Here is a 21,664-nt window from a genome sequence, read left to right as displayed (position 1 = left end):
CCATCTCATCCCAGTCAGAATGGCTACTGATTAAAAAACTAATTCTGGCAAGGATGGGAGTGGATACCTTTATAAACTGCTGGTAGGAATGTAAACTAGGGAAAGCCACTACAAAAAGCAAAGAACTGAAACTAAACTTACTATACAATCCAGCTATATCACTCTTTGGAATACATGCAAAGGAATCTAAGTCAACATACTGTACAGAAACTTATACACCCATTTTCATAGAAGTATTCATAACATACATTACTTTGGATCAGTCTAGATATCAAGCAACAGGTGAACAGATAAAGAGATGGGATGCATGTACACTTTGTAGTTAAGTTCAGCCAAAAAGAAGAATGAAAGTATGTCATTTCCAGGCAAGCTGATAGAACTGGAGATGAGCATATTAAGAGGAATAAGAAATAAGAATCACAAAGAAATACTATTTCTCTCATACACCTTTCTGTAGAAAATATCTGGCATGAAATATATAATATATACATGTTATATATTTATACATATATAACAAATACGTATGATACGTAAGTAAAAGGGGGCTATTGGGCGAGATAAGGGAGCTAGTTCTAACTGCTTTAACACATTCACATAGGTGTAACCATGAGAGTACATCACAGAATTAATTTATGAAATAATCAAGTAAATATTGAAAGATGTGAAAAGATAACAATTGTTTTTAGCTGCATGGAATGGTAGATGGAGGAATTTAGGAAAAAAGTTTGTTGCTTTTAACCAGATTATTCTTACTCAAAGTCTTTGTTTTATGAAATGTATGATTTACAGAGAAGCTACAATGACATTTTTAAGTTCTTGGATGCTGATGTTAACTTATGATATTGTCTAGTAACTTTAGTAACTAATAATGTTATTAAAATAACAAAATAATATAAAGAAATAATATTATTACATATATTTTAAAGATAGAAAGATAACCCCAAAGAAAAAGTACAAGCAGGGTCTAAAATCCCTGCACATGGGAGGGGAAGGCAGGAGGAAGCCAAGAGAGGCTACATACAGAGTGGGGTCTTCTCTCAAGCAAGAAGAAATACAAGACAGGATTCTCTGAACCTTAATCCATTAAGAAAGAACTAATAAAATTTTTATTCCCTTTTCTCCACCAAATGGGACAAAAATTACATGAATATCATCATTTTATAAAAATTATTTTTTCAAGTTTTACAATAAACAGTCATTATACATATAATCTGTTTCCAAGGTTTTAGTGATTTATACATAAAATAAATGGGAAAGAATTGAGGCATAAAAATTAATGTCACAAGAAATTTGTTACTTTTTAAAATAAAATATAAATTTTAAGATAATCACCTGTGACTGTTCTATTTCTGCTTTGTTTAATTTGATTCCCAGGATTTCTGCAGCAATTTTCTGAAAACACAGGAAGACCTACGTAACAAAATAGGTTTAAATGATTTAAAGCAGGCATGCTTCAGTTACCTTCAAATACACTGAACTTTCTACAAAAGAATAAACAACAAGTACTTCAAAAATGGCCCATATGTCATATATGGTAACACATAAATGAAATAATTTTTAAAGGACTAAACCACAATTTGAAGACCCAAGTAGTCCACTGAATTATTCTAAACCTGCAACTACTAAAAACATTCTTTTTTTTTTTTTTTTTTTGGATTTCCGAGACAGGGTTTCTCCGTAGCTTTTGATTCCTGTCCTGGAACTAGCTCTTGTAGACCAGGCTGGCCTCGAACTCACAGAGATCCGCCTGCCTCTGCCTCCCGAGTGCTGGGATTAAAGGCGTGCGCCACCACTGCCCGGGCTAAAAACATTCTTAAAGAATTTTTAATGATTTATTCTTATTTTATGTGTTTGAGTATTCTGTCTGCATGTGTGTATATATACATTTCTAGGGAATCTTACAACTGCTTCTGACTTCTAGAGGTACCTAGTATATGTGTACCTGGTACCTCTAGAAGTCAGAAGCAGTTGTAAGATTCCCTAGAAATGAAGTTTATAGGTAGTTAAAAGGCACCATGTGGATGCTGGGAACCAAACCTAGGTCCTCTGCAAGAGCAGCAAGTGTTCTTAACAGCTGAGCCATCTCTCCAGCCCCATGTTTAAGGATTTAACGTATTAATTACAATGACAAATGTAAAAAACATGCCAACACATCTAAAAGCATTATAAAATTCTACAATTCCTGAAGAAAATGAAAGTAAATTCATGTATACTTTATTGTACTGGTGTTTGACTGTAAGTTCTATGCTGTTCTCTTGAGCTGGCTCTAGTCTGTTTTAACAGGTCTTTCTCTCCAAACCATTAACACTTTTGGTTCTCTTATCAATGTCAAAACTCTCCATTATTCCTTAAGTAAAACAACTTGGTACTATTTACTGTATTTTATCAGTCTGGGGTAAAGGAGTGATAAAGTCCATTACAGCTATACATTATGAACATTTCTATAAACAGTGGTTCAGAAGTGGTTGGCTTTTTCCAGGTCCTCTACAATCTCGGGGGATTGAGGCATGACCATTTCTGCTATGTAACTTACCTTTGCTCTGTAACTGTCCTACCAGGTTCCTACCCCAATTCATCTCAGGATCACTTACTGAATATAAGTCCCAACTTTACTAACTTAATTATTTCTAGGGAAGTGGAGAGATGGATCAGAAGTTAAGAGAAAATATTGCTCCATCCGAGGACCTAGGGTTATTTCCCAACACCTACATGGCAGCTTATAACTACGGGTTAATTCCAGTTCTAGTGGATCCTATATCCTCTTCTAGTTTCCATGGAGTCCTGCACACATGTGGGACACATAAAAAGACTCACACAGGCATACATATACACATTAATTAAAAATAAATAAATACTTAAACAATTTTTTTAATCAACAGCCATACACAAGGCCCTGGATTTGAGTCCCAGCACCAAAAGAAAGAAAAAGAAAAAACTAATTCAAACAAAACCTGGACAGCAGTCAAGTGTGTTGACTCAGGTCTTTATCCCAGCACTTGGGAGGAAAAGGCAAGTGATCTCTGAGTTTAAGGCCTGTCTGATCTACAGAGCAAATTTGAGGACAGACAAAGCTACATAAAGAAACCCTGTCTCAGGAAAAAAAAACTGGACAGTGATAAATATTTGCAAGACATGTAACAATCTGTTCTTATCTATAATATGAAATATGGAAATAGTATTTTTAAACCAATGAAAAATACATGCTATTAAGTAGAAAGTGGATAGCTAATAAAATTTTATAAATTTCAACCTAAACACTCATTGAAGAAATTCAAAATTAGTGAGGTTTATATTGTTGTTATTGTTGTATTCTTATTTGTACTGATCTACAACGTTAGCAAAGGTTTAAGAACAATTAAATTCTTAGTATTACAAGGGTTTACATAGCAATCTTATAATATTAGGAAACTCTGTAGAATAGAATTACTCTGTAGAATAGGTTAATTTAGTCTTTCTGGTAAGCATCTAATAACATGCTTCAATCCCCTGTCAAAGAGTCTAAAGAAAATAAAGCACCAGGCAGTGGTGGTGCATGCCTTTAATTCCCGCACTCAAGAGGCAGAGGCAGGTGGATCTCTGTTAGTTTGAGGTCAGCCTGGTCTACAGAGCGAATTCCAGGACAGCCACCAAAGCTACACAGAGAAACCCTGTCTCAAAAAAACTTGAAGGAAGGAAGGAAGGAAGGAAGGAAGGAAGGAAAGAAGGAAGGAAGGAAGGAAGGAAGGAAGGAAGGAAGGAAGGAAGGAAGGAGGAAAAAAAGCATCAAAATGTATTATCAAAATTTCCTAATAAAACTCATGCTTGAAACTTAGAAAAGAAAACCCTACATGTCCAACAATAGGGCATGATTAGATATATTTTGAACATTTAATAATGACTAAATTTACTTTATAATACTAAATGACATGGGAAGTTTTTTACAGATAAAAATAATAAATAAAAGAAACAACTATAAAACTATTTCTAGATAAAGATCTGAATGTTAAGTGAACATTTGATATGGTTAAAATAGTGGGCCTGGAATATCACTACTTGGGCTCACAAACCGTATCTCTACCACATAATATCTATGTAGACTAAGACCTGTGACATGAGCTTTAAATGATACACCTACACAATAGAGATAATCAGGATAATGCAATACCTATCATACAGGAAGCAGCAGTAATGACAGTGAGACCTTCAGAGGAAAAACACTAAAGAATCCTCTTGGACTCTGAATGCATGTCTCTGGAGGCCGGGTTATGGGTGACTTGGGTACTTTATAATTCTTACTAAATCAACTATAAAATTAATCTATCCAAAATAAGCATTCTCATCTAATTTATTTATGTCTTCCTTCAGAACACATCCAGTATTTCTTATTAGGAATCAGAAGTGTACTCCCAGGAACAACTGAAGACAAAGCATCACTTACAACACACTCTACCGTTTTACTTACAGAGTCTCCTGTCTTGGCTGAAACGAAGTGGCTACTAAAACCATTTTCCTGGCAAAATCGTAAGTGTTTATCAGGTTTTACTGTTCGCATATGCTCCAAGTCAACTAGAAAAAAAAGTTAAAGATAGAACAAAAATCAATATTAGAATTAATAAAAGTATTTTTAACATGTTTAAATTTGACTTACTTCCCAATATTTTTCCCACTGTGTAATCCTAGGCAATGTTTTAACTTCTTTATGCCTCAGTTTCCACACTGATGAACTGTGAATAATAAATATACCAATTTCATATGGTATTCTTTCAGAATCAGCCAATGAGGAGTGAACAAAGGTTGGCAATATGCTTAAAATTATGTGATGTTACTACTACTATAGCATCACCTATATAAATTCACACACTATGACAAAGTTCAAAACACACCTGCTCAATGTAGTGCATTAAAGCACAGTTATGAGGTGAAGTTAGGATGTACAAATGTAAGGGCTAACATGTGCTCAGCTATGTCCATAGCAGCTTTGTTTGTCATAGCCAGAACCTGGAAAAAACCTAAATGCCCCTAGACCAAAGAATGGATAAGAAAAATGTGGTACATTTGTACACTGGAGTACTACACAGCAGAAAAAAATAATGGCATCTTGAATATTGCATGAAAATGGGTGGAGCTAGAAAACATTATTTTGAGTGAGGTAACCCAGACACAGAAAGACAATTATCACATGTACTCACTCTTAGGTGGTTTTTAAACATAAAGCAAAGAAAACCAGCCTACAAACCACAATTCCAGAGAAATTAGACAACAATGAGGACACTAAGAGAGACTTACATAGATTTAATCTACATGGGAAGTAGAAAGTAGAAAAAGACAAGATCTCCAGAGTAAATTGGAAGCATGCGGACCTTGGGGGAGGGTTGAAGGGGGAAGGGAGAGGCACGGAGGGGAGCAGAGAAAAATGTAGAGCTCAATAAAAATCAATAAAAGAAAGAGAGAGAAAACAAATGTAAGGGCTAGAAATAGTTTAATTACTTATAGGATAATTTAATAATTAGAACAACTCAGAAATATTTTATATTCCATAGTTATATTAATATATTCACAACCAGTTTACTTTCAAGATGCACCTGATTATAAATCACTAAGTATCCACTTTGAGAATAATGAGCAAGATATACTTCCTGGGCTTTAAAGCAATGTGTAACGATAATAACTAAAGAATAAGAACACATGAATTTGAGGAAAGGGCGTGCTGGGAGGAGGTGGAGTAAGAAAATGATGTAAATACAGTACTCATGTATAAAGTAATGAATCTTGTCTTTCTTTCTCCCTTTTATTCAGTCCAAGACTCTAGCCCATCGGATGGTGTCATTGCAGTGGGCACTTCAATCAGCCTAATCTAAATAATCCTTCATAGGCATGTCTAGGAGCTTGTCTCCTATGTGTTTCTAGATTCCCCTCAAGATGACAATCAAGATTAACCATCACATGAGGTATTAAAACTAATTATGCAGTGTGGTAGGTTTTTTTTTATTTAGACTAAAGGGGAGATAGTTTGAACAGGACAACTTTTGGTATTTACAAGATTCTCTTTCAATGTTGAAAGCAAGGGAAATGGCACTCTGCAGAAAAATAAAGAAAAACTGCTGTATGTTCTCAACATAGTTAAAAATGAATTGGCTACTTTTGACTAGGATAAAAATACAATTCAGAAAAGATAGCACTAGTTCAAGAACTACCAACAGCTGTTTTCCCATTATGATCTGTTGTAAGATTTATTAATTGCGATGCTATTCTATGCCCATTCGGGGCCTGGCTGGCACTCCCTGCCTGGGTAGGCAGTGGGATCAAGTCTACTACAAAGTGGCAGTTTTGAAATACCAGTTTCTGGGCTGTGCTGCCAGTGCGATCTCTGGCTCCTGTGGGAGACAGAGCTTTTGAATGGGGTTTTGTGAGTAAAGTGCTACTTCTTGATGGCAATGTGGACTGCTGTGTGCCTAGAACTGCGCATGGCTCAGGGGCACCAAATGGCTCCACCATGCTGAACTGTGCTGAACTCAGGCAGGAACTATCGTAATTATCATAATAACAGCACAGTTAAGGTTTAGAATGGGCAGGAAACAGGCATTACCATATTACCCCTACATGGTGCAAGCTAAAGTTTTTAAGAAACGCTTAGCATTTTAAGAAGTGCTCCTGGATAGTAAAGAATTACAGATTTACAATAGGCCAGGCTGCGCAGTGCTGTGCATGGCAGATTTGGCTGTAACTCAGATAAAAGGCTCAGTCTCAAGAGTTAAAGTGCTGAATGTGGCTCCTACCTGGTGGCCCCAGAGCTAGCAGAAATGGTACATCCACCATTTTGAAATCGGAGAGAGGTGGAGCCAACATCCAGAGCAGCTGGAACCAAGTTGCTTAAAATTTTAAAAGTTCTTCAAGACAGTAGAGAATTAAAGACAATGCAATAAGACAGATTCAGACATAAAAGACCTCTACATGGGTCATAGTGTTAGATAGACATATGTAGGCTTGGGAGAGAGAAGAAAAGGAGTATTAAAAAGTCATAAAATAAAGTTAATGCTTTAAAAGGGGGGGTAAAGTCTTTTTTGCTGGAGGTTGTGGAGTAAGGGGTACACTCATCCATTGCTAGTGGGAATGCAAACTTGTGCAACCACAACATTTACAGCGGATATGACTCCCCAGCCCCTTCTTGTCTTCTTTACTGCTTCCTATCAACCATGATATGAGCATCTTGCTCATACCACAATGTACATCACAATGCACTTCCTTTTTTCTTTAATTAATTAATTTATTTATTAAGGATTTCTGCCTCCTCCCCGCCACCGCCTCGCATTTCCCTCCCCCTCCCCCAATCAAGTCCCCCTCCCTCATCAGCTCGAGAGCAATCAGGGTTCCCTGACCTGTGGGAAGCCCAAGGACTGCCCACCTCTATCCAGGTCTAGTAAGGTGAGCATCCAAACTGCCTAGATTGATCTGTAATTCTCTTTCTTAGTAATGTCCTGTCTCAGTTTACAACATGTAATTTTCAGGCTACTTGAAACATGCCAGTCATCAATAGAATAATACTGTATAATTCCAGTTACAGCAAAATTTTTTATATCTGAACAGACGATCTCTACTGTTGAACTTTACTGACCAAGAAAGATGATGAGATCACATACAAGAAGCCATCTTACTTAAGCAATAACTGTTCCCAGGCTAGAGAGATGGCTCATCAGTTAATTGAACTTGCTGCTCTTCTAGAAGATCTAGTTCAGTTCCTAGCATCCACACTGCAGATCAAAATTGCGTATGACCCCATCTACAAGGGATCGCCGCAGATACCAATACATACATGGCATACATAAAGAAACACATGCACATAAATAAAAACAGAAGTAAATCTTTTTTTAAAGAATTACTAATTTTTATATTAATTTCCTAATTGTTTATATTAAAGTAAATGTAAAGGAAATCTGGACCGAATGTAACCATAGTTCTTCCCTGGACAGGAAGTGAAATGTGACAGTAAAAAAAACATACTGTTGCCAGGCACGGTGGCATAAGCCTTTACTTCCAGGAATTAGGAGCCAGGCGCAGGAGGTTCTTTGAGTTTGAGGTCAGCCCGGTCTACAGAGTGAGTTCCAGGACAGCCAGGGCTTCATAGTAAAACCCTATCTTAAAACATCAAACTTTATCCCTGAAATACACAAACAAGTAACATTATACAGACTGACCAGGCTGTGCTTACATATTTAGGAACACAAATCCAATCCCTGTGGGTAAAATATATCAGAAAACCTTCAAATGTTCCTGTTTAATTCCAAGCACTTCCACTGGCCACCTCAGTGTTGTTTTTAAATTCATAAAGGATTCAGAAGAAAATTGTACATGTTAAAAATGTCACAATCTCATAAACATTAAATTGTTCTGCTACCATGTTGTATACATAAATGATTGTTACCAGCACCTTTAAATTTTTTCTTTCTTTCTTTTTTCTTTTCTTTCTTTCTTTTTTTTTTTGTTTTTTTTTTTTTGTTTTGTTTTTCAAGACAAGGTTTCTCTGTAGCTTTGGAGCCTGTCCTGGAAGACCAATGGAACTGAATCGAAGGCCTGGATATTAATCCACACACCTTCAAATACCTGATTTTTGACAAAGAAGCAAAAAATATCAAATGGAGAAAAGAAAACATTTAACAAATGGTGCTGGCATAACTGGATATCAACATGTAGAGAAATGAAAATAGACCCATATCTATTACTATGCACAAAACTCAGGTCCAAATGGATCAAAGACCTCAACATAAAACCAATCACACCGACCCTCATAGAAGAGAAAGTGGGAAGTATGCTTGAATATACTGGCACATGAAACCACTTCCTAAATATAACTCCAGCAGCACAGACACTGAGAGAAGCAATAAATGGAACCTCTTGAAACTGAAAAGTTTCTATAAATCAAAGGACACGGTCAACAAGACAAAATGACAGCCTACTGAATGGGAAAATATCTTCACTAACCCCACATCAGACAGAGGTCTGATCTCCAAATTATACAAAGAACTCAAGATTGGTCATCAAAAGAACAAATAACCCAATAAAAAAAGGGGGGGGAGTACAGACCTAAACAGAGAACTCTCAACAGAGAAATCTAAAATAGCTGAAAGACACTTAAGGAAATATTCAACATCCTTAGTCATCAGAGAGATGCAAATCAAGACAACTCTGAGATTCCATCTTACACCTGCAAAAATGGCCAAAATTAAAAACACTGATAACAACTTATGCTGGAGATGTTGTGGGGTAAAGGGAACACTCCTGCATTGCTGGTGGAAATGCAAGCTAGTACAGGCCCTTTGGATATCAGTGTGGCAATTTCTTAGAAAATTAGGAAAAGACCCAGGAATACCACTTTTGGGTATATATCCAAAGGATGCTCAGTTGTGCCACAAAGACATGTGCTCAACTATGTTCATAGCAGTATTGTTTGTCATAGTCAGAACCTGGAAACAACCTAAATGCCCCTTGACCAAAGAATGGATAAGGGAAATGTGGTACATTTACACAATGGAGTACTACACAGCAGAAAAAATAATGACATCTTGAATTTTGCCAACAAATGGATGGAGCTAGAAAACATATTTTTGAGTGAGGTAGCCCAGACACCAGACCCAGAAAGACAAATTTAATATGTACTCACTCAGAACTGGCTTTTAGACATAAAGCAAAGGAAAGTAGCCTACAATTCACAATCCCAGAGAACCTAGACAACAATGACGACCCTATGAGGGACTTACATAGATTTAATCTACAAGGGAAGTAGAAAAAGACAAGATCTCTTTAGTAAATTGGGAGCATGGAGATCTTGGGAGAAGGCTGAAGGGGAGGGGAGAGGAAGAGAGGGAAGCAGAGAAAAATGTAGAGCTCAATAAAAATAAAAAAAATAAATAAATAAAAAATAAAATTAGTCAAGCACATTAGGAAGGTGGAAGAAAACTTTATTTCATTCACCTTATTCATGATTTCCACAGTAACTACCTTATACTGACCATTATAGCCAAAGACCAGAGTATTCAATATAACAGATTTTTAAAACCTAGATATACAAAATATAATCAGAACTGCTTATAAGATTAAATGATGTACAATTTTAAAGTCTGAAAACAGTTTGCAATAAATTTTTATTTTTTTATCCTGGTCTTAAACTTGGCAGCATTTTTATTTGCCATGTACTTCTTTTCTAGTGTCCTATCATAATAATAATTAATATAACTTTTTCACTCAAATCAGTTATTTCATGCTTTGAAACAAGGGAAAGTGCTCTATGATGCTAAATAATTACACTATTAATATCCAGTCCCTGACAAAGACTATTCAAAATATCAACTGTTTTTGCTCCTCATTCTACATATAACTGCAGCAACAGAATATTCTCTGTGAAATGAGTCTAAAAGTTACCACAACTAAACTTAAAGAAGTAAAAGCAAAATATAAATACAGCACTTGTACAGATTTTAACAGTAATTTTTAGGTTATCAAGGAAACATCTAGAGTGTTGATCTGGTTATACTCAATTCAAACAAACTACTTGTCACATTAACTACCTCCAGGAAGTTACTCCAAACACAAAATAAACTGTTTATGCCCCTACTCAGATAGATAACATGACAGATTGTTATTAGTTGAAGACAGATGAGATACATTAATTTGATTGTGAGCATGTGTTTAATTTTACCCTGCCATGCATACTCTCTAATGCTGTCTTTCTATGATGCCATAGTAAATCATGCCATATTAGAAGAATTGTTAACTCAAGAAAATAAAAAAAAAAACTTGACTTTAAATTTGCAGCTTCTTTACTAACCTTCTTACCAAAGTAACAGTCTTGAATATTACTGAGTTCCACACAGGAATAAAACAGAACACAGAAACAGAATAAAGCATCCAAGAAGCTACTTTAGTTTCTAGTATCAGTTTAAAGATGGGAAGGCAATTTAACATTTTTTTCCTTCTCACTAGCTTTTTTACTGAAATGTCTCTTCTTGCCTGTTTCCACTGACCTGTTTACCCACTAGTTTAAGTACATCCTATAATGACAATACTTCCCATATTTGTTGTAAGCATTCTCTTCAGATTAGAATCTCCATTTCAGATTGTTCATGATTGAAAAACAAAAACTACGATTTCATAAAGTTCAATATTCTTTCAATAACAAGGTCATTAGTATTTCCACCATGCTTATTGAGTTCTTGTCATATAAAGCTGAAAACAAAATAAACAAGTAAATAAAAGAATTTTCAAATACAATAACCACTCAAATTATTGATTGGGTAAAAGAAGCTTTTAGGTTATTAAAATAAGGGAAAAAGATTCCCTAGGAACCTGTAGGCCACTCCAACCAGGGAAGCAGACAGACTAACTGCAGATCTTCACCTATCCCTCCATTCCTCCAAATCCAATCCCAAAGTCTTACCCCCACCCGCTCTGTAGCAGACAACCTGCTGCAGCCTACCTATTCCCCACCCTGCCTCCATTTCCAGTGGATCACAGATCTTCTTCCAAACTTTTGTGCCCCATAATCATTGTTTTATTCCAGCCCTCAAATTCAACAGGAATTCCCTGGGAACCTGAAGTCCAGCTCAGCCTGGGAAAGAGGTAGGCCAACTGCACATCTTCACCTCTCCCTTGATTCTTCTACATCCAATCCCCCAGTCTCATTCCCACTTCTGTAGCAGATCACCTGCCATAGCCTCCCTTTGACCCCCCCCCCCCCCCCGTTCAACCCCGTACCTCACCCCAGTATGGCAGTAGAACACCTGCTGAGGTCTCCCTTTCCTCTCTGAGCCCTATCATCAAAGATTACATAGGGATTTTACAACCTCCATTACACTCACTCATTGCATTATTGCTGCCTTTGAATTCAGCAGGTAGTCCCCAGAAACATGCCACCAGGCCTGCCAGAGAAGCAAGTAGGCAGGTGAAGCAGGTAATCAAGCTTCAGATCTTCACTTTCCCTTCTCTCCATATCCAATCCCTGAGTCACAACCCCAAGTCATTTGGCCTCTCCTTACTCTCTGCCATGATTCCCAGGGGACTAAGCAGATCCTAGAGGAATATCCTGTTTTTCTCCCTCCTGTGGGCCTCCTTGGTATCCACCAGCCCATCCCCATTACTAAGTATCAGTTCCCAATACTTAGACATATTTTACCAAGGAATCCCCAGTGGCCACACATAACAGGGTCCCAGAATTTCTACCAGGTAACACATACCTACTACACTCTACTAAGAACTACAAAGGCAACAAAGAAACAAGAAACAAAATACCCATCCAACAAATTTCTAAAATTCCAGTATTCTCAAACCTAGATAGATGCCAGCTTAAAAGTACAATCAATATAATACAAAAAAAAATATATCTCCAAAGAGACCCAGCAACCCTACCACTGTAGTTTCTTTGGGTACTGCAACATAGCTGAAACTCAAAAGACTGACTTTATGACTATGACAGAGGTCCTTAAAAAGGTAATGAATAAATCCCTTAAAGAAATCTATGAAAATACAAACAAATAGTGAAAGGAAATGAATAGAAAGTTCAAGAGATTAAGTGGAAAGAGAAAACCCAAACTGGAAAACTGGAAGTGAAAAATTTAGGAGCTCCAATATAAACCTCAGAAGCAAGCCTCACTAACAGAATATAAGAAATGGAAGAGAGAATCTCTTGCATTTATAACATACCAAAAGAAATGTAAACCACGGTCAAAGAAAATGTGGAATCTAAAAGAATCCTGCCTAAAACATTCAGGAAATCTGAAACGCTATGAAAAGACTAATAAGAATAAGAGGAAATAAGAATAGGAAAACAGGAAAGTGAAGAAACCCAGATCAAAAACACAGAAAACATTTTCAAGACAGCCGTAGAATATTTTCCTAAATTAAAGAGGGATATATATATATTTAGGTACAAGAAAGCATATAGAACACAAACAGACTGGACCAGAAAAGAACTTTCTTTCAGCACATAACAATCAAGACACTAAAAAGACAGAAGAAATAAAGAATACTAAAAGCTGCAAGGGAAAAAGACCAACTAACACATAAAGACAAACCTATTCAGATTAAACTTGACTTCCCAATGGAGACTCTAAAAGCCAGAAAAGCCTAAAAAGATATTATACATAAGAGAACACAGATGTCAACACAGACACCTATACCCAGCAAAACTTTCAATCACCCATAGAAGGAGAAAATAAAGCATTCCATGATAAACCAAATTCAAGCGGTATCTATCTACAAATTCAACACTACAAAAGGCTCTAAAAGGAAAATCCCAACCTAAAGAAGTTAACCATACCCAAGAAAACATAGGCAATAAATAATCCCAGACCAACAAATCAAAAGAGAGAAAATACATGCACACACATGAACAACAACAATAAGAACAACAAAATAATAGAAATCAACAAACACTGTTCACTGATACCTCTCAATATCAATGGTCTCAATTCCCCAATAAAAAGACAGCCTAACAGAACAGATACAAAACTAAAATCTATCCTTCTGCTACATTCAAGAAACACACCTCGATATCAAGGACAGACACCAGGCAAGGGTAAAAGGATGGAAAAAGATATTCGAAGCAAATGGACCTAAGAAGCAAGCTGGTGTAGCTATTTTAATATCTGACAAAATGGACTTCAAACCAAAGCTAATCATAAAAGATAGAAAGGGCATTATACACTCATCAATAGTCTATGAAAGGACATGACAATTCTTAACATCTATGCCCCAAACACAAGGGCTACAAGATTGTAAAAGAAACATTACTACAGCTTAAATCATATATTGACCCTCACACTAATAGTAGGAGACTTCAATACCTCATTCTCACCAACAGACAGTTCACCCAGACAAAAACTGCACAGAGAAATGCTGAGGCTAACTGACATTTATAAACCAAACAAACCTAACATGAACAGAACATTTCACTCAAACACAAAAATACCCTTCTCTGCACTTCATGGAACATTCCCCCAACTGACCAAACCCTTGGATATAAAGCAAATCTCAACAATAAAACTGAAATATCTCCTTTCATCCTATCAGACCAACAGGGATTAAATAAAGCTAGATATCAGCAACAGAAACAATGGAACGCATACAAATTCATGGGATATTGAAGAACTTCTCACTGTTACATAAAAAACAGGTCAATACAGAAATTCTAGAACTAAATGAAAATGAATACACAGCATACCTAAACTTATAGGATACAATGAAGACAGTTCTAATAGTCAAGTTCATAGCACTAAATGCCTATATAAGAAATTGGAGAAATTTCATACTAGTAACTTAACAGCATACCTGAAAGCTCTGGGACAAAAAGAATAATTCATACCTAAAAGCAGTAAATGGCAAGAATAATCAAACTTATGGTTAAAATCAATAAAAGAGAAATTAAAAAAAGAACCAATGAAACAAGGAATTGGTACTTTGAGAAAACCATTGCTAAATCCTTATCTAAATTAATTAAAAGTTAGAGAGGGACCATCCAATTTAACAAAATTAAGAGTGCGAGGCGAGACATAGTAACACACACTTGGAAAATCCAGTGAATCATAAGGACATGTTTTGAATACCTATAGTCTACCAAATTAGAAAATCTCAAAGAAAGGGATAATTGTTTTGCTGTATACCACTTACCAAAATTAAATTAAGACCAGTAAGCAATTTAAACAAATCTTAGCACCCAGTGAAACAGAAGCAAAATTAAAACGGTCCCCACCAAAACAAGCTCAAGGTCAGATGGGTTAAGCCAAGAATTTTACCTTACTTTCAAAGACTAAACATCATTTTAAAAAGTAAAAAACACTGTGTCTAAAAGTGTATTGATCTTTTCATTTTATAGAAATGCTATAGATGTCTCAAAATTCATGAAGTGTTCTTCACAATATGAATAAATCTGAAACATGTGGTAAGGCCCAACAGAATTCAATTTATAAGAAATTTTGAAATGGCAAAACTAATTAATTTGGGTAAATAATAGATGGGTGATAAAGGAAAAAATAAAAAAGAAGTTGAGTGGTAGGGGTGCACACCTTTAATCCCAGCACTTGGGAGGCAGAGGCAGGCGGATCTCTGTGAGTTTGAGGCCAGCCTGGTCTACAAGAGCTAGTTCCAGTACAGGCTCCAAAGATACAGAGAAAACCTGTCTCGAAAAACCAAACCAAACGAAAAAGAAAAAAAAAATAAAAGGAGGAGGAGGAGGAAGAGGAGGAAGATGAAGAAGAACAAGAGAAAGAACAAGATGAAGAACTAGAACACGAAGAAAGAAGAAGAAAGAAGGAAAGAGGAGAACAAGAACAACAAAAAGAACAAGAATGAGAAGAAGAACGAGAAGGAAGGATAAGGAAGGAGGAGGAGGAGGAAAAAGAGGAGGAGGAGAACAAGAAGAACAAGAACAAGAAGAACAAAAAAGAAGAAGAAAGAAGGAAGAAGGAGGAGGAGAAGGAGGAGGAGAAGTAGAAGGAGGAGGAGAAGAAGGAGGAGGAGGAAGAGGAGGAGGAGGAGGAGGAGGAAGAGGAGGAGGAGGAGGAGGAGGAAGAGGAGGAGGAGGAGGAAGACAGGGCAATGGATAGGACTTAAGGGTAGTGATGAGTAAGTAAGAAAGGTACGTGATCAATACTGGCAATGAGCTATGTTCTAATCTTGTAATAATTCTTTAAGCTTCAGGCATAGAGGCTACACAGATGGCTCAACTGTTGCAAGTGCTTATTGCTCTTGCGGAAGACCCAACTTTGGTTTCTAGCACACATAAAGGGTTGCTCATTCATAACTTTAACTTCTTCAGTGATAGTCAATGCCTCTGTCCTCCATGGACACCTGAACTAAAGTGCACACATCCATATACAGACACACACACATATAAACATATTAAAAATAAAGAGCTGGGGAGATGGCTCAGTGGTTAAGTGCACTTGCTACTACAACAGAGAATCCAGGTTCAGTTCCCAGCACCTATCCCGAGTGAGTCACAACTGATTATAATTCAAGTTCTAAGAGATTTGATCCCTCTTCTGGACTCCATGGATTCTTGCAGACATGTGGTGTATATACATATATATACATTCAGAAATACACATAAAATAAATCTTTAAAACCTAAAAGAAAGATAAACTACATGTATATTTTACATATTCTCCACACATAGCTCACTGTATTAAAATGTTGCTAAAATTATAACATTGTTCTAAGATCTAACTTTTTGGGGCTGGAGAGATAGCTCAGTGGCTAAGAGCATTGGCTACTCTTCCAGAGGTCATTAGTTCAATTCCCAGCAACCACATGGTGGCTCACAACCATCTATAATAAGATCTGCTACCCTCGTCTAGCATTACGGCACACATGCAGGGAGACCATTGCATACATAATAAATTTAAAAAATCTAAAAAACTTTTTCATATTATCCTAAGAGAAAGTCACTATTACAAAAACTTTTTTCATTTTTATTCTTATTTAGTAATTGTACATACCAATCCCAGTTCCCACTCCCTTCCCTTCTCCTAGTCCCTCCACTTTCCCCGATCCATGCCCCAGACAGAACAAGGCACATTACTCCGAAAAAGGACCAAGGCCCTACCTACTATATCTAGGTATGTATCTGAGCTAAGTATCCACCCAAAAAGAATGATTTCCAAAAAGCCAGCACAAGCAACAGGGACTAATCCTGGTGCCACTGTCAGTGGCCCTGCAGTCTGCCCCAGCCATGCAACTGTCACCCACATTCAGAGGGTCTAGTTTGGTCTCATGCTGGTTCCTTCCCTGTCTGGACAAAGTTGGTGAGCTCCCATTAGCTCAGGTAAACTGTCTCAGTGGGTTTACTCATCATAGTCTTGACCTCTTTGCTCATATTCTCACTCCTCCCACTCTTCAACAGGACTTTGGAAGCTCAGGCCAGTGCTCTGCTGTTGCTCTCTGCCTCTCCTTCCATCAGTTGCTGTTTAAAGGTTCTATGGTGACATTAAGGATAGTCATCAACCTGACTACAGGGCAAGGCCAGTACAGGCACCCTCTCCACTACTGCTTAGGGTCTTAGCTGGAGTCATCCTTGTGGATTCCTGGGAATTTCTCTCTTTTTTTTTTTTTTTGGAATTGATTTTTATTGAGCTCTCCATTTTCTCTGCTACCCTCGCTGCCTCTCCCCTCCCCCTTTCAACCTCCCACGGAAGTCCCCATACTCCCAATTTACTGAAGAGATCTTGGGAATTTCTCTAGTGCCAGGATTCTTGCTAGCCCCATAATGGTTCCCTCAATCAAATATCAAATATTTCTGTCTCTGTCCTTCCCCCATTTCGACTATCCTGTCCCCTCAAGTTCTCCTCTCTGCTCCCTTTCTCCCCTCCTCCTCCCTTTCCACCTTCTTTTTCTCCCTCCACCCCAATGCTCCCAATTTTGTCAGGAGATCTTGTCTATTTCCCCTTCCTAGGGGGATCTTTTTTTTTTCATTTTTTCCCTTAAATTTTGTTTTATTTGGGGATGGGAGTACAGGAGCAAAGGGCGGCTGTGAGAGAATGGGGAAATAAATGGGATCAAGATACTTGATGCAAAGGAAAAGGAAGAAAGAAAAAAGAGGCCATGGGTCATAGTTTACTGACCTTTGTTTTATGCTCCTGTCAAAGAATTCCTCTGCTCAAAAACCTTTCGTGGTTTTCTATAGTTCTCATAACAAAATACAAACTCTTCCTGCCTTATGCCCCACATTCTAACTGTGAGGGAAAGTTGTAAATTTCTCTTACACTCCAGCCTGCTTCCTAAATTCAGCAGGTTTCCTCATCCTATACATCTTCCCTGTGTGTACAAGTACATCACTCTAAGGTAGTTCTGTTGTACTGCCTCTCCTACCATCATGATAGATATATATATATGAGGCACTCATGAATGACTAAATTAAAAAATGAGTGAAGGAGTAATTTTTTAAAAACAAGAGTTAATAGTATGTGAAAATGTCTACAGAAGAACTAAATTCAAGCAAAAGAATATCATTTTGAAAAAGAAAAAATAATTCCTGAATGAACCTAGGACTAAGTACAAAATTAATTTTCATTAATTTATAGAAAATATAGAATATTGACCAGTAATTTTAATGTTTAAAAAAGAGAATATGCTAAAGAAACAGACAATTTGATTTCAAGCCATAAAAAATATTCTCCTTTGCAAAACCTTCAGTTTTACATAGTTCCAATATATTAGCATATCAAATTATAACTCTGTGGATATAAATGACATTGTGGAGAAGTTAGTATAAAGACAGAAGCAAATTATACAAACCACCTTTGATGTGTTCAGTTGTTTTTTTTATTTTTATTGAGCTCTACATTTTTCTCTGCTCCCCTCCCTGCCTCTCCCCTCCCCTTAAACCCTCCCCCAAGATCCCCATGCTCCCAATTTACTCAGGAGTTCAGTTTTAAATCAAAAACATTCCTTTTTTTGTCTTAAGAAAACAAAATGGGAGGAAGCTAAAGAAATGACTCTGCACTTAAGAGCATGTGTTGTTCTTACAGAAAATCCAGGTTCAATGCTCAGTACCATATGGTGGCTCACAAGTGTCCAGAACTACAGTTCCAGAGAATACAATACCCTCTTCTGACCTCCACAGGCACCAGACATGCACATGATATACAAACATACTTGTAATCAAAATATTCATGAACATAAAATAAATGTAAAATATTTTAAGAAAATAAAATGTACAATTTTACTTAATATGCGTGTGTTAGTTTGAATGTAACTGACCCCCATACGCTCATAGGGGTGGCACTATTGGGAGCTATGGCCTTGTTGAAGTTGGCTTATATGTGTGTCACTGCAGGGGCAGGCTGTAAGGTTTCTTTTACTTTAGCTTCGCTCAGTGTCACAGTCCATTCTCTGTCGCCTTCTGATCAAAATGTAGACAGCACTATGTCTACCTGCATGATGATAAGGGATTGAACCTCTGAAACTGTAAGCAAGCAACCCCAATTAAATGTTTTCCTCATAAGAGTTGCCATAGTCATAGTGTCTCTTCACAGCAAGAGAAACCCTAATTAAGACAATGTTTTAATAACACCAACTTCTTTTTTGCTCATTTTTACACACATGCCATACTATTACATTTTTCTTAAAACTAATTAGCCTCTTTATAGTTTTGGCTCATCCCAAATTATAAATAATTACAAATATGTATTTCAGAGTCAGAGTCACTATCAAGAACTGTGTAAACTCCACATTCAAGTATTCATTTTCAAAAGTTAGTGTTTTATGTAGAATATCTTTGGCTGACAATGACAATTTGAACTCTTATTGAAAAGAAAAGAGCATTTGCTAAAAGACTTTAACTGTTCTCACTGAGAAGGCAGGCATACAAGGCCAAAAATCTCAGTTCAAGAATATCTGACTTAACATTAGTAGTCTTTTTCTTACTGAGATGTCTTCAAGGAAATTACATACTCTAAGAAATAGGTTCAAATATAGCACACGATGCTCCTCTCTCAGCAAGAAACCCCAGTGGTCTAGCTCATAAATGCAATATGCTCTCTGAAGCTGAAATAATAAACATGTGGGTTTACACCAAAAAGGAAAGCTGTAGCCTGTTTGGGATAGACAGGAAGTTAAAAAAACTTCTGAAAACCACAGTTCTTCAGTCAGTAGTTTTCTCAATGTGTAACTGTGTTCTGACATTGTCATATAATAGACATCTTTTACTAGTACAAGAAAAATATTCAGAAAAGCTGACAAGCTTCTATTAAGTCAAGAATACAATTAGTATTCATGAATAGCACTTACAAATTTTATAGTGAATGCTGTAATTCATGGGGAAGCAATTACAGTGAAAGTAATCAATTTTGATTCACATTCTTTCTAATTATTTCCTATCCAAAGAATAGAGGAAGACTGCATTCTGGGAACAAATAAGTATGATAGCTTCTCAGGTACTAACAGCAATGAGAATTTTTCACTAACTTGTCAATTTTCTCACTTCCTCAACTTACTGAGATCCAATACTCACTGAAGTATGACTCTTAGTTCAACACTGTAAAACTCATTTTTCTTCCTTTTTTATTTATTTATTTATTAAAGATTTCTGTCTCTTCCCTGCCACCGCCTCCCATTTCCCTCCCCCTCCCCTAATCAAGTCCCCCTCCCTTGTCAGCCCAAAGAGCAATCATGGTTCCCTGCTCTGTGGGAAGTCCAAGGACCACCCACTTCTTTCCAGGTCTAGTAAGGTGAGCATCCAAACTGCCTAGGCTCCCACAAAGCCACTACGTGCAGTAGGATAAAATCCATTGCCATTGTTCTTGAGTTCTCAGTAGTCCTCATTGTCCGCTATGTTCAACGAGTCTGGTTTTATCCCAGGCTTTTTCAGACCCAGGCCAGCTGGCCTTGGTGAGTTCCCAATAGAACATCCCCATTGTCTCAGTGTGTGGGTGCACCCCTCGCGGTCCTGAGTTCCTTGCTCGTGCTCTCTCTCCTTCTGCTCCTGAGGGTCCGGTGCTCCAATGTGGGTCTCTGTCTCTGTCTCCTTTCATCGCCTGATGTGTAAAACTCATTTTAATTCAGAAGTTCATAAAGACCCAAATAAGTAATTTATAGAAAATTCAATCAATGAAAATTATGGACAGTTCTTCAAATATAATTTCCTAACTCTACATGATAATAAGGTGAGTGGCTGTGGCACACACCTTTAATACCTGCACTTGGAGGCAAAGGCAGGTTGATCTGAGTTCAAGGCCAATCTGGTCTATAAAGCAAGTTTCAGGACAGCCAGAGTTTCACAGAGAAGCCCTGTCTTGGAAAAAAAAATCTACTGTAGTGAGGAGCGGCAGGCTGCATTCCTGCCGTCCGGGCTCCCGGCTGCCTGGCTAGCTTATGCCCTGAAATAATTACACAGAAACTGTATTCTTTTAAACACTGCCTGTCCCATTAGTTCCAGCCTCTTTTTGGCTAATTCTCACATCTTGATTAACCCATATTTAATAATTTGTGTAGCACCACGAGGTGTGGCTTACCAGGAAAGATCTTAATCTGCGTCTGTGTTGGGTGGGAGAATCATGGCGACTGCCTGACTTGGCTTCTTTCTCCCAGCATTCTGTTCTGTCTACTCCGCCTATCTAAGCTGCTGTCCTATCAAAAGGGCCAAGGCAGTTTTTTTATAAACCAATAGACATATGACCCTCCTCCATCAATCTACAGGGTGATAATAGGATGATGGGCTAAAAACATTGCGTGAAACAATAAAACCAGGTAAAAATTTTTAAAAACAAGTTGGCTCTATGCAACAAAACTATGAGTGAATTGTTTTCTTAGTTAATGTCTATATTCCCTAGACTTTATAAGCATGTATTGCCTGTTCTCTATTTTAAAAATCCACACATATTCCTCTCAGCCAACCTTCAACCTCTTGAAACTCAGCTTCACAGTTCAGACCCAGGCTTACCTTAGTTCTTCCCAAACTGCCCTTTTCATCTACTCCATTTGATCTATATCCATTCCTTTGTGCCTCACATCCAATCCTCAGAACAGCTCTCTACCATGGACCTCACAAAGACCACACCTGCCTAGAACCCACACTGGGAAAGATCAACCAAAGGACAGTACAAACAACCAAGGCAAGACCAGGTACCTACATCATGAAACAACATAAATATCATATCACCAGATGCTTAGATAAAAGCACAAAACATGAACAAATAAGAAA

General features: G+C 37.2%; 1 protein-coding gene across 3 annotated transcripts in view; it reads right to left on the bottom strand.

Moving 5' to 3' along the window:
* Rab28 (RAB28, member RAS oncogene family) overlaps window positions 1-21,664 on the bottom strand; it is a 77,845-nt gene that overhangs the window by 5,634 nt on the left and 50,547 nt on the right. For all 3 annotated transcript variants that reach the window (XM_075943687.1, XM_075943686.1, XM_075943688.1), the window contains exons 5-6: window positions 4,442-4,545; window positions 1,333-1,410 (exon numbers count right to left, since the gene is read on the bottom strand). In XM_075943687.1, the coding sequence (XP_075799802.1) occupies window positions 1,333-1,410; window positions 4,442-4,545 (182 nt within the window). The remainder of the gene's footprint in view (window positions 1-1,332; window positions 1,411-4,441; window positions 4,546-21,664) is intronic.

This window comes from Microtus pennsylvanicus, chromosome 12 (genome assembly GCF_037038515.1).
Source record: "Microtus pennsylvanicus isolate mMicPen1 chromosome 12, mMicPen1.hap1, whole genome shotgun sequence".
Classification (NCBI taxonomy): Eukaryota; Metazoa; Chordata; class Mammalia; order Rodentia; family Cricetidae; genus Microtus; species Microtus pennsylvanicus.
This window is presented reverse-complemented; position numbering and strand designations above follow the sequence as displayed.